The 17,092-nt window shown below is 55.1% G+C and overlaps 1 protein-coding gene and 1 pseudogene across 14 annotated transcripts in view; one reads left to right on the plus strand and one right to left on the minus strand.

Moving 5' to 3' along the window:
• The window catches only part of LOC102125569 (RAD54 like 2), a 166,717-nt gene extending 151,844 nt beyond the window's left edge, over positions 1-14,873 (plus strand). For 13 of the 14 annotated variants that reach the window (XR_012431228.1, XM_045386176.3, XM_045386175.3 and 10 more), the window contains 2 exons: positions 9,994-10,162; positions 14,274-14,873. Coding sequence is in view for 13 of the 14 variants with exons in the window: in XM_045386176.3 (XP_045242111.1) it covers positions 9,994-10,162; positions 14,274-14,566 (462 nt within the window). In the remaining variant the exon portion in view is untranslated. The remainder of the gene's footprint in view (positions 1-9,993; positions 10,163-14,273) is intronic. The other variant, XM_015445964.4, reaches the window with a different exon arrangement.
• Positions 5,081-5,195, minus strand: LOC123572124 (5S ribosomal RNA; annotated as a pseudogene).
• Positions 14,874-17,092: the final 2,219 nt, after the last annotated feature.

Genomic DNA, 17,092 nt, shown 5'->3' on the forward strand with positions numbered 1-17,092 from the left:
GCTGAGACAGGAGAATTGCTTGAGCTCAGGAGGCAGAGGCTGCAATGAGCCAAGATCACGCTATCGCACATCAGCTTGGGTAACAGGAGTGAAACCCATCTCAAAAAAATAAAAGTAAAAACATTTAAAAAAAAAAAAAAAAAAGAAGCAAGGAAGGAAGGAAAAGGAAGGAAGCAAGGAAAAGGAAGGAAGTAAAGTAAGGAAGTAAGGCAAGGACCCCAGACCATAGTTCTCAGACTGCTCTGACTGTGCTGAGGTGCCCTGTGGCTATTAGCCTAGGGTGGAGGCTGTACTCAGACCCTTACCTGCTTCACCTGAAGTAGTTCTGCCTGTGCGTTTTACAACCCAGGTGTCTTGAGCTTTTGTTTGGAAGGGAGCTTCTGAGGCTCAACTGGTTTGAAAACCTGTCCTAAGAGAGGTGCAATACTGGGCAGATGCCACCTCCAGTCCCGCCCACTGCATGTCTGTTCTCGATCCTGAGGATGCTGTAACTGCAGTGTGAGTGGATCTGGGAGGCACCAGGGCCCAGCCCTTGTGCAGGTAGGGCAGGGGCTCCAAAGAGACGCACTTGTCTTGAGGGGAGTGTGACTGATTGGAAGCTGGACCCGGAGGGACCCTGGGGAGCTGCAGGTTGGAGTTCTCCTGGGGTGGTGGTGACTGAACTCCTGAGTGGTGATAGCATTATGGGGCAGCCATCTTAGAACTAAGGCCTATGGGCCCCAGCAGGGTGCCTGTGGAAGTGGGTCAGCCTGTTGAGCCGTGGCTGTGAGGAAGCTCGAAATAGCCTGGCCACAGCCTGTGTTCTGTCCAGTGGGAACAGAACCCCTTCTGTTTGTTTCCCCTTAGTCTGCCTCAGTGACCCTGAGGGAGTCAGTGGGTGGGTCTGAGTCCACGCTGGGGTCAAAACACCAGTGCAGAGCAACAAGGCCACGGCAGGGAAAATACTGGTGAGGACGCCATGCATGGTGGCTCACGCCTGTAATCCCAACACTTTGGGAGGCTGAGGTGGCTGGATCACCTGAGGTCAGGAGTTTGAGACCAGTCTGGCCAACATGGTGAAACCCCATCTTTACTAAAAGTACAAAAATCAGCTGGACTTGGTGGCACACGCCTGTAATCTCAGCTACTCAGGAGGCTGAGGCACGAGAATTGCTTGAACCCGGGAGGCAAAGGTTACAGTGAGCTGAGATCACAACACTGCCCAGTGAGCTGAGATCATGACACTGCCCTTCAGCCTGGGTGACAGAGCAAGACTCCATCTCAAAAAAAAAAAAAGCAGGTGAGGAAGCCCTAACAGGAATGTGAAATCTGCGGTCATTTCCCTCTTCCTGACTGTCACCTTTGCCAGGCTAACGTGGGAGGCTTCCAAACTTTATTTTTAACAAGGGAGGCCCTCTTGGCATCTCAGCTCAGTCACTTATTCAGCAGTTATTTACTGAGGTCTCTTGTGTGTGTCATTGTTCTGTGCATGGAGGAACCAGCTAGGAGGCATGATAGAGTCCTAATCAAAGCCAGCATCCTCATTGTTTTACAGATGGGGAGGCTGAGGCCTAGGGAAGGAAGGTGCCCCAAGGTCAAGGGATGGAGCAGTGGCTGAGTCCAGACTGGGTCCCTTAGGCTGAGGATCGTTCTGATGGCTACATGCCTTTTGCCACTCGTCCTATACATAAGTGGGGCTGGAACCAAGAGGCCGAGGACTTGTCGTCAATTTGGCAGGGCACCATCCCGAGCATATCCCAAATCCACTTGATCTTCTTTCTCCAACCCTGGTAGTCACAGTTGGGGGCTGAGGCTTCAGGTCTAGGAGACTGCTGGGAGAGCCGAGTCTAAGCATAAGAAGAGGCTGTGTACCTGCTTGCCCAGCAGGCACTCACTAGTGCCCTGGGCACAGGAAGCAGCTGCTGCAGGCACCTTATCAGGCCTCATGTCCACACCCTCAGTGAGGCAGAGGCGGTTCTATTCCCAGGCTTCCCTCCCTGGATCTCAAGGGCTGGTTCACCTGCTGGTGCTGCCACCTGCTAAGTGGCCTGTTCTGGCACAGGGAGGAGGGCACTTTTGACAGCATCAGGACCTGGAGCTGAGTGACAATCCTCCAGCACTCTTTCCTCCTCCATCTCCTCCAGCCACAGAGCCTAGCCATGACTGGGGGTGGGGAGGGGAGGGATAGATTCACTGGGAAAGGCAAAACAACCCTTGTAGGGTGGTGGTATTTGGGTTGCACCTATAAGGTGGGCAGTGTTCCCCAGGTGGCAAGGCATGTCAGGCAGAGGTACTGGCTTGGTGGCAGTCATGGCTTGTGTATCCAGTGAGACTGGAGTACAGGAGAGGAGCGAGTTTGGGCCTAAGAGATTAGGCTGGGTCCTGCAGGCACTAGGGAGACACTGATGGCGTCTGAGCAGATGAGTGACAGTATCCAAGCTGGGATTCAGATCAAGTCTCTTGAGTACCTGGGAGATAAGGAGGAAGAGCCAGAGGCCACAGCTAAATTCTGCAAAAGGATAATGCAAGTTAGCAGTAAGTAGCAGTGACTTTTCATTCCCAGATGTCCCCAAGCCAAGAGGCGATCCTCCCACCACATCAGGGCTTGGCTTCCCTGGCCCCCTTAGGGAGCTGCCCTTGGGTGTTGAGGTGTTGAGGGCCAGGCCTCTCCCTTTTGTTGGCCTAGGCACTGGAACCTGCTCCTTAGCCTCTCTGGCTTTACCCCACCTCCCTCCCTTCCCCCAGGAATGAAAGCACAAAGCCAGCCTTTGCTGGGGCGGCGTGGGAGCCACCACTCTCAAAATACCAGCTCGGATATTGTAGCTTGGCAGCCCTGCAGGACCCTGGGGGCTGAAGCTTGTCTGGATGGTGCTGTGGGGTTGGGCTGTCACCAATCCAGAGGGAGCCTTCTTCCCCAGGCAGATGGAATTTACTTATCAAGGAAGAATTCTGTTGCTCTTCTCCAGGAAGCTCAAGATTGGAATTAGGGAGAGGAAAGAGATTCCAAGGAAAGAACTTGCAGTGCACCCCCTCTCCCCCAAGCAGAACAACTTCTCCTTCAGCTGAGCCCTCAGATGAGGAGAGGCTAGCTGTCTAGTTACGCAGGTGGGAAGGAAAGGACTTCCTGAGGAGTGGAGCAGAGGTCAGAGGTACCAGTTGGAGATGAGAAATTCAGGGCCTTTTCCTCTCCCTCTCTTCTGTCCCCTGTCTCCTCTGCATCCCCACTTGCCCACTTGTCCTTCCCCTCTGGCAATTCCTGACTCCTCTGGCTCTCAGGTGCTTGGCTTCACAGCTCCATCTGTACGAGCAGCCTTCCTGCTGCTGGATAATCATCAGCAACCAGTTTGTCAGCTTGTGAGCAGGACAGGGCTCAAGGTCCTTGACTACACAGACAAGCTGCTAAGAGTGCTGGATCTTGGAGAGGGGGTGGGCTGTGGAGCCTGCGATGGTAGGGCCATCATCTGGAAGGCTGTAGCTCTCCTCCCAGATTTGCAAGGGAGAGCGATGGGATCTCAGGGCTGACTCACTCTGTGCTCTAACTGAGCTCTCCTTGGGGTACTCACTCCCGTACTCTCCAACGCTCTGGTCCGGCCACACAAGGGCCCAGGCCCGAGAAGGCCAGAGCAGGGCTGAGCCAGGGTTGTATCTTGGCCCTCTGGGCCTAGAGAAAGGTAAGACTGGGTATGGATGCAGGATTAGGGGCCTCCCAGTCCATCTGGGCACTGAGGTGCTTCAGAGCCTGTGTCCCATGTGCCTGCTTAGAAGGAAACATTATTTCCCCACCCCTCAATACCCCAGACTGCCCTGGTGCTTGACTGCTGCCTAGGCCCTCCTCCACGGGCTGCCCAGGAAGCCAGGGTCTGCGTCGTGCCAGGGAGATGAACAGAGGTGTAAATTGTGTGGCAAGCTGCCGGCTCTGAGGTGAAAATGAAAAGTCTTCAGGCAGTGGCAGCAGCAGGCGCAGCAGGCTGGGGTGCCAGGCACAGCACACCGTCTCCCGCCCCACTCTCCCTCACACCTTCCCCCTTCTGCAGTCTTCCCCACATTCCCGCCCAGGCCTGGACCTGCCTGCCTGGCTCGTCTGCCATTCCCTGCCTTTCAACACGGGGCTCCCAGACTGGCCCTGGGTTCATCCTAACCCCAAGAGGGCTGTTATATCTCGTTTCCATTATGTTTTCTTTTTTTTTTTTTTTTGAGATAGAGTCGCATTCTGTCACACAGGTTGGAGTGCGGTGGCACTATCTTGGCTCACTGCAACCTCTGCCTCCCGGGTTCAAGCAATTCTCCTGCCTCAGCCTCCCAAGTAGCTGGGACTACAAGCATCCACCACCATGCCCGGCTAATTTTTATATTTTTAGTAGAGATAGCGTTTCACCATGTTGGCCAGACTGGTCTCAAACTCCTGACCCCAGGTGATCCGCCCGCCTCGGCCTCCCAAAGTGCTGGGATTACAGGTGTGAGCCACCATGCCTGGCCTCCATTATGTTTTCTAATTGGCTGATCTGCTGCACAGAAAAATGGGCTGTGCTTGAGTTACCTTTGTGACTTAATGTTCGTACTAGTCCCTCCATTGAGTCTTTTTGGGTTTTCTGAGTATACAGTTTTCTTATCTTCACATAATGGTGTTTTTATTCATCGTTTCCAGTTCCTCACTTCTTTTGAGATCATCTATTCTAATCTCTTCCTTTCTTTCCCTTTCCTTCCTTTCCTTCCGTCCCTTCCTTTCCTTTCTTCCCTCCCTCCCTCCCTCCCTCCCTTCCTTCTTTTTTTTTCTTTTTCTTTTTCTTTTTTGAGAGAGTTTTGCTCTGTTGCCCAGGCTGGAGTGCAGTGGTGCGATCTCAGCTCACTGCACCTCTGTCTCCCGCGTTCAAGCAATTCTGCATCAGCCTCCCAAGTAGCTGGGATTACAGGCACCTGCCACCACACCTGGCTAATTTTTGTATTTTTAGTAGAGTTAAGGTTTCACCGTGTTAGCCAGGCTGGTCTGAAACTCCTGACCTCAAGTAATCCACCCGCCTTGGCCTCCCAAAGTGCTAGGATTACAGGCGTGAGCCACCACGCCTGGCCAAAGAGGGAAAGAGGGAGGGAGCGATAGGCCAAAAGCCTACAGCACCTGGTGTTCCCAGTCTCCCATCCAAGTACTAACTAGACCCGATCCTGCTTAGCTTCTGAGATCAGACAAGATCAGGCGCATTCAGGGTGGTATGGCTGTAGACCCTTTATTTCATACTTGGGCAAATTGAGGGCCAGAGGGAAGCTACCCATTTGTCTAGCCAAGCCAATGCCCTAGGCTCCTGCCTGGGGTGCTCTCTGCCATGTCCTACTTCCTCTCTCTCCCCTCCCTGGCAATCCTGTCTTACTCCCTATCTCCTTTGCCTGCCATTTTCAGAGCTTTGGGCTCTCCTGGTGTGAGAGGAGAGTAGAGAGAGGGGAAGTGCTCACCAGCCCTTCTGCAGGCTCTCCCTGTTGGTGTGGCAAGGCCCCAGAGCACCAACAGACAGGTCTAGCTTCTGGGCCAGAGGCTTTGAGGCAGCCTGGTGGGGGTGAGAGGAAAGTTTCTGGGCAGAATAATAACCTGCTACCTTCTAGCTGCAGCCTCTTGCTATACCTCCCCAAAGCATTCACATGCCATGAAGACCAGCTGCCTGAGGGGCCTCCAGGGTCTGAGCCCCCACTTGCAGGGACTGCTGTGTGCAGGCAGGTACATGTCGGTGTCTGTAATTAAAAACGAACATGCATCACTTCGCCCAGCAAGGAGACGCCACCACCTCGGGTGGGATGCAACAGCTGCTTTCTGGCTGTGCAGCTGCCTGGGTGTCCAGCCTGGCACAGAAGGATAGATAGGATTGGGTAGCTCAGGGTGAACAGTAAGGCAAGGCCCAGGGCCCCTCAGCCAGACCTCATGCCTTTCTGGGCCTAGAGCTTAGGTAGGAAATGTGACCCAGTCCTTGGCCCACACGTTGCCTCCTTCTTTTGAGCATTTGCAGCCACCTAATTCTAAGCAAACCTTCAGCCTCTGGGTAGCCTGGGAGTGGGACCCATCATCAGCCTCCATCCTGGGCCTGACCTCTTCTGTCTTCGATTTGCTCCCAACGCCTAGATGAAGCCAGGGCACAGGGTGATGTCCTGAGTACAAAGCACTAAATGAGGATAGTTCAGGTCCTCTCTCATCTCTTTTCTTCCTCTCCCATAATTCAGAAAGACCTGCTGGGGAGGCACTGTGGGTCCTGTGGGGAAACCTTGGCCTGGTGTATCAGTCTTGCCCTGTTGTGGGAGCCCTTAGCTGAATGGGCTAAATGCCTGCACCCTACCCAGGAGACGAACTGAGGCTGAGGTGAGTTGGGAGTGTGTGGCGTGTCCCCAAGGTAGCCGAGGCAGTGGCACTGTGGCAGCCTGTGTGAGGTGGGTGAGCTGCTCCTTCCCTTTTTTACCAGCTCTCCTGAGTGGGTGAGCAGGTGTTGGTGCAGGGTGGGGTGGTGGTAGGGAAGTGCTGGTGTTTGGGGTCTCTTAGAAATTCCTGCATCATGGGTGGTGTCACAAGTCCCCATCTTGTTTCTGCATGTGGAAGACCCAGGTGGGAGGGAAGGCCCAGAGGTGTGTCTGAGGGACCGGAACTCTGAATCCAGTTTCTGGCAGTCATTGGCGGCACCTTGGCATGATTCACTGACTTTTGCCTGTTAGGTGGAGAGGAATGTGAACATCTGCAACTTTCCCACCTTGGAAAGAGGCTTTATGGCCTCCTTGGGTCTGTGTGTGGGAGTGAGCTGCTCTGGGCTGTGGGTTTGTCAGATGGCCAGTGGTGTCAGTGGCAGAGCATGTTCTCATGTCCTGGCAATGCTTCCACACACTTCTGGCTGTCTGGGCTGTGGAAGGGGGTGTGCCAGGGGTAGGAGGACCCCAGGCCCACCCAGGCTCTTCACCAGAGGGGCCAGCCCAGTGTGACCTTGAGCTAGTGTCCTTGGCCGTTGGCAGTCTGCTCTCCAAGGGCTCCCTGGGGCTAGCTGAGGGAGAGGCAGCTGGCCTCGCCTTCCTCCAATGATTTTCCAATATTTACTGGCTCATTGACATATTGCCCGGGCCATGGCTCCTACCGCGCAGCAAGGACCTGAGAGCCAGCCCATGGTCACCCTCTCTTCCCTCTGAGGTTGCACCTGACTGGGAGGGAAAGGGCTTGTCCTCTCTGCCTAGTCACTCAGGGACAGAGCATATAGCTCGTCCTGCCCCTCACCCTCTATCCCCAGCCCCCACTAGACTCGTTTTTGCTCAGTGGGCAGAGCATGGAAGGGAGAGCAGTCTCCCAGGAAGGGCCAGGGCCAGCTACAAGCCCCTTCTCTGCCTGTGGGCCTGGCTTATAAGTTTGCTCCTTTGCCTTCTTCCTGCCCCTTCTCTACCCAAGTCTGAATTTTGGTAGGACCTGGTGTTACAATGATTTGGGGCTGAACAGTCAATGGCACTTTAATTAGCTCCATGCCTCCCTCCAGTAGGGAGGAGCAGGGCCCCCAGGTAACAGTGGGTAGGACCAGGCTAGTTTTGGGCCTGAGGCTGCCCCTCCAGGGGTCTGGGAACAGGCTGTAGGACCTGGTGCTCCCTGTGTGGGATGCTGTGAGGAGGGAGAGCTGGGCAGAGAAGGAAGGGCTGTGTGGCAGGGACATGGTTTTCTCTCCATCCGCTGTCTCCCTTGTTCCTCTATTCTCCCCGATGGCTTTGAGATGAAGGCGATGGCAAGGATGGAGGATGCAGTTTCCATGGCAACGGGGCTGTCCACAGCCAGGCAACTTCAGAGCCGGGCTCTCCGGAGGAGGCAGATGCGCAGAACAGCCGCAGACTGCCTCCCGCCTGCCAACAAGGGGGCTGGCAGAGCAGGTGGCACCGGGTGGCAGCCTGGTGCTGCCCAGCCTAGGGGAGAGGGTGGAAAGAGCAGTACTCCCTCTTATCATCTTGTTACTGCCAAGTTCCTCCAGAAGGGAAGCTAGGGAGGTGGCTTGAGTGTTGAGAGGGGTTGGGGTAGGGTCCTTGTTGTCCCTGGAATCTGTGGGTGGACACAGGCTCTGGCCTCTGGGATCTTCCCCAAAGCCAAATGTCTGCTGCTCTTGTGATGGCCACTCAGCTGCTACCCTTTGGACCCTTTGTCCAGAGTGTGAGGATGTTGGTGAAGGCCATGCCCTGACTAAATTCAGGGATCCTTTTCTTCCATCTAGCTACTGGGGAAGGACCTGGATCTTCTTCAGGGGCCTCCCTGCCCCTGGCCTCAGTGACCTGGCCCAGTTTCCTGAGTGGAGCTCAGGTTTGGCAGATGCCTGCCTCTAAGTGCTGGCATTGGAGGGGCCCCAGAGCCTGACAGCTCCTGCTTCCTGACACTGTGATCTTGTTTAGCATCCTCCTGGAGACCAAGGCTGGAGTGGGTATGTGGGTGGGTAGAGAAGCAAAGACAGCCATCTGTGTGTTTAGAAATGGGAGGTGTCAGGGGCATGGACTCTTGAGATGGAGGAAGCCCCAAGGGCACCCAGGTTGGCAAAGAAGATTTGAATCCAACTATTAAAAAATAATGACTTTCCTTCACTGACCTTGGAAGCATCAGGGTTGGGGTGTTCTACTTTGCCGTTGAGCACATGGAGACTTAGGATGAAAGGCTTTGCCTGGATCACCCGTGGAGTCAGAGGCTGAGCCACAACCAGACCTGGGCCAGGCCATCCACCTCCCACGTGGCCTCCTAGATGCACCCTTCCTCCAGCTGGCTGCTGAGGGTACTAGCTAGATAAACCTTTCAGGCTCACTCCCCTTTCCCTTTATCATCCATGGGCTTGCTTTTAACTGTTCTTTGCTTGCTTGCTTTAGTTGAACGAGGTTCCTCAACCCTAGGGTTGTCCAGGCAGGCAGACAAGTGGAGTCCTGGAATGGCTTCTCCTTGCCAGGCAATAAGTTTCTCATTACTGCTAAGTGGAAGGCTCATTTCAGAGCTCATGGTGAGAGCGGGGCAAGTGCTATAAATAGTCATGTTGTGAAGGTTGGCGGGTGAGCAGTGACAGGGCAGGGGCCTTGCAATCATCTTAGTGGGTATTTGTGCTCCGTCGCAGGAAAGGTTGGAGGGCAGACCGTGAGTGAGAAGCACTTGACCCCCTGTTCTGGCTGTCACTGCCCGCCTCAGGGTGGCTCTGGCATGTCTGTGCCCCTCCATACACATCAGAGCACTGGATTCTGTGTCTAGGCAGAGGGAGGTGGAGTGCCTTTTGGAACTTGGGGCCCAAAAGGTGGTACATCAGCCCATTGCGTAATGTCCTGTGCTAGATCTACTTGTCTTACCTGCCCTTCCAGTCCAGGGTCTCCCTCCTCCCCATCAGCTAAAACCCTGGGTTTATACGTGAGGAGGTATGGGAACCACACCTGATAGTCTCAGAGGTTGATATAGATCTGAACTAGCAGGGGAATTAATGGGAGTGGAAGTGGTGTTTAACTGGCCTTGATCCTTGTTCAGGGTCTATAGTAGCATGTCTGCAAGAGCAAGGGCTGGAGGCCTAAGGACTGAGGGTACTGGTCTTCTGATATCTATGGGTCAGTCAGCGTTGTCCAGGGTGGAGAGGAGGTCAGGTCCAGGGGGTCCTGGGATGGAAAGTCTGGCAGGTGAGACTTTGGCTTGGGCACATGGGGTCCCTATCCTGGGGTGATCCAGGGGTGCCAAGCTTTATGGCTCTGTGAGACCAGTGCCTCCTGGAACAGATTTCTGGTCTCAGATGTACACATAAGAGAGCAGTGCCAGGCTCCTGGGTTCTTTTACCGCTTGCCCTAGGGTGTCATCCTCGGTCTTCAGACTATTATTGCACTCTGGACTATGGGACCCTGCTGTTAGGGTGATCTATGTGTGCCTCCCTCAGCAGGGCTTTGGAACTTGGAAGAGGTTGAGAGGCAGAACCAGCCCCTGGGACGGAATAGGTAATAGACAGTTCTGGGGGCCACCCAGGGACAAGTGAGTCAGGGGCCCTGTAGGGCTCATTTTACCTTTTGCCACTCTCTGACTAGGCACGGAAGCTGTGTGCCTATCCTCGGCTGGAGATCTACCAGGAAGACCAGATCCATTTCATGTGCCCACTGGCACGGCAGGGAGACTTCTATGTGCCTGAGGTGAAGGAGACAGAGCGGAAATGGCGGGGGCTTGTGGAGGCCAGTGATACCCAGGTGGATGGCACAGGTACAGAAGGTGGGGTATGAGGATGGGGCCCTCCTGGAGCTCCTCTCTTCTGGACTCCAGGGGCTTGGTTGAGGAGGCTCCTCCCTCTCTGGGTTGGCACTGTGGGTGTCAGGCTATGCTTGGCAGAGGGAGAAAGGAGACCCACCTACCTGAGGACCCACATGTGGAGTTGCCTATTCCCAGACACATGGATCTACATAGATCTGGATTCACACACATTACCTCCTGGCAACACAGATACAAAGACCCTGCCTGGATTCCCTCCAGATGCAGCAGGAGTACCCTTGGAAACAAAGATCACAGACAACTTGATGTTCATGGGAGGGGGCTGAGGCTGCTCAGGAAAGGAGTCCCTTGGGTGGGGCTCAGCAGGAAGTAAGATTGGCATAGATCTGGAAGGTAAGGAAGGGAGCAAAGTGTTCTCCTGTCCCTCAGTACGGGCCCCACCCAGAGCCAGCTGCTTTCTCCCTGCCAGGGAACAACCAGGGAGCATGCAGAGGGGAGCCAGGAGATCCGTCCCCTGCGCCATCCTCCAGGGCCAGTCCACACTCCTGCTGGCAGCCTCAAGGCCCCAGGTCCAGGCTGGAAGGCTGCTTGCCTGCCCACCTGTCTGCAATGATCTCTGTGACCCCGGGCTGTCTCAGGCACAAGGGGATCTGCTGGGTTACATCCCAGATGGTCCCAGGGGACCTTATCCTTGGCCAACCTGGTGGAATTTGTGACTTCTAGGAGTGGTACAGGGCTGTGGGGAGAGGAACTGTCCCTCCTCCCCTCCTTCTTTAACAGATGATCTGCCCATCCAGTCAACAGCCAAGGTCACCCTAGGGAGATGTGTGTCAGCTAGGGCTGGACAGGAGCAGTCTCTACTCCCTAGGGGCCTGTGTCCAACACAGTTAACTTCATCTGCCACTTAATTACCTCCATGGGGTACAGCTCCCTTCTGCCTGGTAGTGCCCAGCAGACACTCTTCAGTTCCCCTACTGTGGGCACAGGACATGGCACAAGGTCAGCAGGCCCAGGCAGCCTCCAGGGCAGGAAGACAGAGTGCCTTCACTTTCCTGTGACCTCCCTCTGCTGCCAGCCTCCCCCTCCTTGACCCACCCACCCAGCTTCCTTCCCTCCCAAACACTGCCTGCCAGGGACATTGAAGGACTGCTTGGCACCCGCTACAGCTGGCTGCAGCAGCGGCTCCCACATTCCCCAGCTCCTCAGCCTGTTTTCCTCCCCTCCAGCCCGCCCACCCACTCCCTGGTGTTGGGACCAAGGGGTCTGCCCGCCTCTCACAGGGCCTGTCCTGACACCCCAGAGGGACTCGGTGTTTGCCCGCCAGGTGCATGCCACTGACACAGCAGTTGGTGGTGGGTGCATGCAGGGTGTCTGACTGCCCAAGGCTTGGCCTGCCCCTGCCCACCTCCCTGCTGTGGCCCCAGCTTGGGCTGAGAGGTGAAAGGGGGTGATTAGCTGCCTTGTGCCTGTTACTACATTGATGTATTATTTAGCTCCAGAGAGGCGATGAATATTTGATCATCTTGCACTGGCTGTGGGCAGAGTGGGAGGGAGGGATTGGGGTGAAGAGGGTGGACTTCAAATCCCCTGCCTCAGCAGCCCTGGGGATTTAGATAGGGCCCTGCCTTGCCTGGTATCTTCTCCTCAGGGATGCAGGCATGGGACTCTTGGACCTCCTCCTGTGTAGATCTCAGTGGGGCTATAGGGATGCTACTTCCCTGTATTGCTTTTTTTTTTTTTTTTTTTTTTTTCTTCTTCTGAGGCAAGGTCTGACCCTATTGCCCATGCTGGAGTGGTGCAGTGGCAAGATCTCAGCTCACTGCAACCTCTGCCTCCCGGGCTTAAGCTGTCCTCCTACCTCAACCTTCTAAGTATCTGGGACAACAGGTGTGCACCACCACGCCTGGCTAATTTTTGTATTTTTTATAGAGATGGTGTTTTGCCATATTGCCCAGGCTGGCCTTGAACTTGTTAGCTCAAGTGATCCTGCCTCAGCCTCCCAAAGTGTTGGGATTCTAGGCATGAGCCACCATGCCTAGCTGGATTCCTTTTTTTTTTTTTTTTTCCCCCCTAAAGATGGAGTTTTCCTTTTTTGCACAGGCTGGAGTGAAGTGGCATGATCTTGGCTCACTGCAACCTCCGCCTCCTGGGTTCAAGCGATTCTCCTGCCTCAGCTTCCCGAGTAACTGGGATTACAGGTGCCTGCCACCATGCCTGGCTAATTTTTGTATTTTTAGTAGAGATGGGGTTTTGCCATATTGGCCAGGCTGGTCTGGAACTCCTGACCTCATGTGATCCCCCTACCTCAGCCTCCCAAAGTGCTGGGATTACAGGCGTTAGCCACTGTGCCTGGCCTCCAGCTGAATTCCTTTGCTTGAAGTGTATATATGTCCCCAGGGGCTGTCTTCATCTCAGCAGGCTGTCCTGGCCTGAAGGTGGCACCCCTAGGCTCCTTCCTCTGAACACTCCTAGCCTAGGAATTGGGTGGTAGGAGGTAGCATGCTGGGAAGCAGGCACATTCCTGTACCTGGGGTCCCAAGAGAGCCATTGAGTGGGTGGGCAGACAGAACATATAGTTTAATAGGGCCAGGGAGAAACTGTCTCCCTCCTTTGCTCTTTTCAGGCCTGCAGCCCCTAGGGCACTGATCATTATTTAAGGAGCAGTGAGGGCCTGGCATCCTGTCCCCTGGTCAGAAGAAACTACCCAAAACTCATTCCCCCACTTCTCCCCTACCGCCTCATTCACAGGCCCCTGTCCTGGGAGCCACACCTGGGGCCTCAGCAGGAGGGGAGCCCTGAGCCAGCAGCCTGGGCTTCTAGGACTTACCTCACCTCTGCCAGTAGCACCCAGAGGGCATATTCTGGGGGCTGAGTGGGTAGTAGGGGTAGGGAGAGACCCCAAATTCCCCCACCTCCTAATTCTCCCACCCCTAACCTAGGCCCCAGCTGAGGCTCAAGAAAAGCCCCAGGCTGAGTCCAGGTGCCAGGCAGACCCCAGCTGCACCTAGCTTGGCTCCAGCACCATGGAGACAGCGACTGGGGAAGCTGGCCCACCCCTCACCTGTGATGTTTGACAGCTGACCCTCTCCCCATCACACATGAAGGGTAGCAGATCCACTCTCTCCCAGTCTGGATTCCTGCACACAGCAGGCCTGAGCCCTGTGTTCCTCCTTGCTACCCCAGCCTGCATTCAGTGCCTCTGATCCAGGGAGATGAACCCAGGGGTTGTTCCTGGACAGGGCAGATGAAGGGGCTGCTTGTTTGGAGGATGTATTGGGGGTGGAAGGAACAGGTTAGAAGGGGTTTGGGCCATCAGCCTGGCTCAGCACTGGTTTGGGGCACCCCAACCACCAGCAGAGTGCTCTCATCATCCGCTTTTGCTATCTTGTGGTTCAGGAAGCACCAGTCGTTGGGGGTGGGGTGGGTAAGGGTTTCTCAGGGTCAGCCCAGGCATAGGGAGAGAAAGCCAACATGTTTTATCCCAGCACCCTCCTCCTTGCAGCTGGTTGAGTGTTTCTCAGGCCTTCTCCATCCTGCTCATACTTCAGCTCCCCCCTCAAGTGGGGACTTGGTGTGGGCCAGAGGCAGGGGCCTGCTGACTCCCTGGATGCTGCTCCTGGGAACCCTGCATGGGGGAGGGCTGCAGAGGGGCCTCCTGCTGTATTCTGCAGTCCTCATGCCCTTGGGTGATGTTCTGTAGCTGGCCCTGGATACATCTCTCTCCAAGCTTGAAATGGGGTTGGGGGAAGGTGGAGGGGACACTACTTGGGTCTCTTTGTTCTATCTCAGCTCCTCACCTCAGGGCTGAGTGGCCCTTAATAAATGTAGGGGGAAGGGCAGCAGGCTGTGTGGAAGTGCAGGGAGCTGAGGCTAATTCAGGGTGGGGAGAGGAGTGCACAGCTACCTCCTCCCTCCCTCCCCGCTCTTTCCCTCTGCCCTGTCTGTGCAGCCCCAGTCAGGGTAGAAGACAGAGGGCAGCTGGAGTGAGCCCCCTGAGCCCAGGAGGCTGCATTATTCATGAGTGCACTGTGTGCTGAGTTGCCTCTCCCTGGAGGAGAGGGTGGGGTGGTCCTGGCTAACCTGTGCTCCCTTTTCCTGGCCATAGGAGCTGACACAATGAGTGACACGAGTTCTGTAAGCTTGGAGGTGAGCCCTGGCAGCCGGGAGACTTCAGTTGCTACACTGTCACCTGGGGCGAGCAGCCGTGGCTGGGATGATGGTGACACCCGCAGCGAGCACAGCTACAGCGAGTCAGGCGCCAGCGGCTCCTCTTTTGAGGAGCTGGACCTGGAGGGTGAGGGGCCCTTAGGGGAGTCACGGCTGGAACCTGAGACTGAGCCCCTGGGGACTACCAAGTGGCCCTGGGAGCCCAGTGCTCCTGAGAAGGGCAAGGAGTAACCCGTGACCTGCACCCTCCTGCAGTGCAGTTGCTGAGGAACTGAGCAGACTCTCCAGCAGACTCTCCAGCCTTCTTCCTCCTTCCTTTGGGGGAGGAGGGGTTCCTGAGGGACCTGACTTCCCCTGCTCCAGGCCTCTTGCTACGCCTTCTCCTCACTGCCCTTTAGGCTCCCAGGGCCAAAGGAGCCAGGGACTATTTTCTGCATCAGCACCCAGGGCTGCCGCCCCTGTTGTGTCTTTTTTTCAGACTCACATCGGAGCTTCCAGGACCCACAATAAAGCCAATGATTTACTTGTTTCACCTGGATTTGGGTTGTGTATTTGTTTGTTAGTTCTGCCTTGGTTGGGGGTGGCGGGGAGTGGCTGTACAGATAGGCTGGGAGTGGGAAGGAGCCTCCCCTCCCCAGGACAAAGAAAAGAGGGAACATGGCAGGTACCCTGGGGTCGGGGGAGGAGGGGTGTTAGAGATCCTCCACCTCCTACTCTGTGACCCCAGTGGCCAGCTGCCCCCCCACTGCAGTTGCCAGAGAGCAAGCAGAGCCTGGCTTGGGTGAGAGCTGAGCATGGGGTACCCTCCAGGGTTCAGGAGTGGGGAGCTCACAGCCTGTCTTTGTCTGCCTCCAAGGGATGCCTTTGTGTCTGTAGCTCTAGTGTGCCTGCACGCTGGTACTTCCCCAGTAGGCGAGGCTGCCCCACTGTGCCTACCAGTGTCTGTGTACCTGTGTGTGTGCATGTGCCCCCATGCTCATGCATTTGGCTCTGTATAACCATGGATGGGGCTGCTTGGGTAAAGCTGTGCCCAGGTGAGCATCAGGGTATGATTGTACCTGAGCGTGGCTGAGTCTGTGTGGATGGCTGTGTGCCTGTGTGTGTGTGTGTGTGTGTGTGTGTGTGTATTGCTGTGCTTTGTGTCTGTGTATGGTTGTATTATAGGAGCATGTGAGGCCATCTAACAGCATCTCTATGGGGTCTTTGTTCATATAGAACTGTGTGTGGCTGTGTGTGTAACTGTGTGTGTGGTGATGTTCATGACATTCATGTATAAAGCTATGTGTTTTGCTGTGTCCACATATAAAAGCTATGGCTCTGTGCAGCCGTGTATCCATAATTATGGCGATGTATGTGTGGACATGTTTTGGTGTACAGCTATTTGTGGCATGTCTGTGTGAGCAGCTGTATATATGTGGCTGTGTCCACATGTGCAGCCATGTGTAGACATGGTCACATGTTCTTAGGGGCAGGGGTGTGCCCATGTGTATTATTGCTGTCTACAAGTATAGCTGTGTGTGGTTGCATGTTTACATGTACTGTGTATGTGGCCATGTCCACATGTACAACTGTGTGTAAGGCTAGGTGTATGTCCTCATCTGTGTGCACACAGCTGGGAGTAGTGGCTGCCTAGCTGTGTGTAACTGTGTGTCCATGAGCTGTGACTGTGCAGCTTGTTTGCTGCAGGCCACATCATGGACTTTTCTGGCTGGTGCTGTACATAGCCATATCTGTGTTTACAGCCCTGTGCCTTTTGTGAGGCTGACTTGTAGAGCTGGTTGGGAGTGTGGCTAGAAGGAGTGTGTGACTCCTCACCTCAGCACCCTCCTGCTGTCAACAGAGGCCTGGCCCATTGCTCACCTACCCCAGGGAGCAGTTGCTCTTCAACAGCCAGAGAGGGTGAGAGCAGCCGGTGGCAGAGTTGGAGGTAGAAGACAGCATGTCTGTCTCCCACTGCCACCTTGTCTCCTGTTAGTGATGGGGCTTGTGTTTGTTTGGGTTTGATGTGTCTGTTTTGTTTCAAAGCTGTGTTCTTTCCACAGCAGCAGGGCATCGGGTTTCTGTGTCCAGGGAAAATGCTCGTCCTTGGTGATCACCCCCGCCCCCCTACGAACTGCCACATGCACAAGTGGGTGTATGTGTCTGAGGGGTCTGGGCTTGGCATGTTCATTAGCATGTATCTGAGCTGGGCTTTCTTCCACTGACACTTGTGGAAGAAAGGGCAGTGTCAGGGGAATGTGTGTAGGGGATGCCATGCCCCTTGGCACTTGTTAAGTGTATGCACATGTTAGGGGCAGATAGCACAGGCTCTCTAATCCCCATTCCTTCAGCACAGTCTGGCACTACAGCTTATCCACTACCCTCTACCCAGGGGCATCCTTCCCCATCCTGCTGTGGGAGGGAAGAGTCAAGAGCATCTTCTCAGAGCTGTCCTCCCTCTGCTTGGGCTCCAGCTCTCACTCCCTCCTACGCAGCAGCCAGTTCCAGAAGCCTTTCCCTAGGCCCCTCCCCTCCCAGATCCCCCTGCCATCCCTAACACTCCCTCAGGGTTGACCCTAGTACTTGGTTCTGCAACCCTTCCTGCAGGTTGCTCTCTCCTTGCTTAACTACCCTTTTTACATGGGAGTGGGTGGCAGGTTTAAAGGGCATCTGCAGGAAGGAAGGGGAAGCCCCATTCTCCTCTGACCTCTCCCTTCCCCCAATCTTTTCCTCTTAGTGACTCGGGCTCCAGCTCTCACAAGGGACTGAGGACATATG

This window comes from Macaca fascicularis, chromosome 2 (assembly GCF_037993035.2).
Source record: "Macaca fascicularis isolate 582-1 chromosome 2, T2T-MFA8v1.1".
Taxonomy (NCBI): domain Eukaryota; kingdom Metazoa; phylum Chordata; class Mammalia; order Primates; family Cercopithecidae; genus Macaca; species Macaca fascicularis.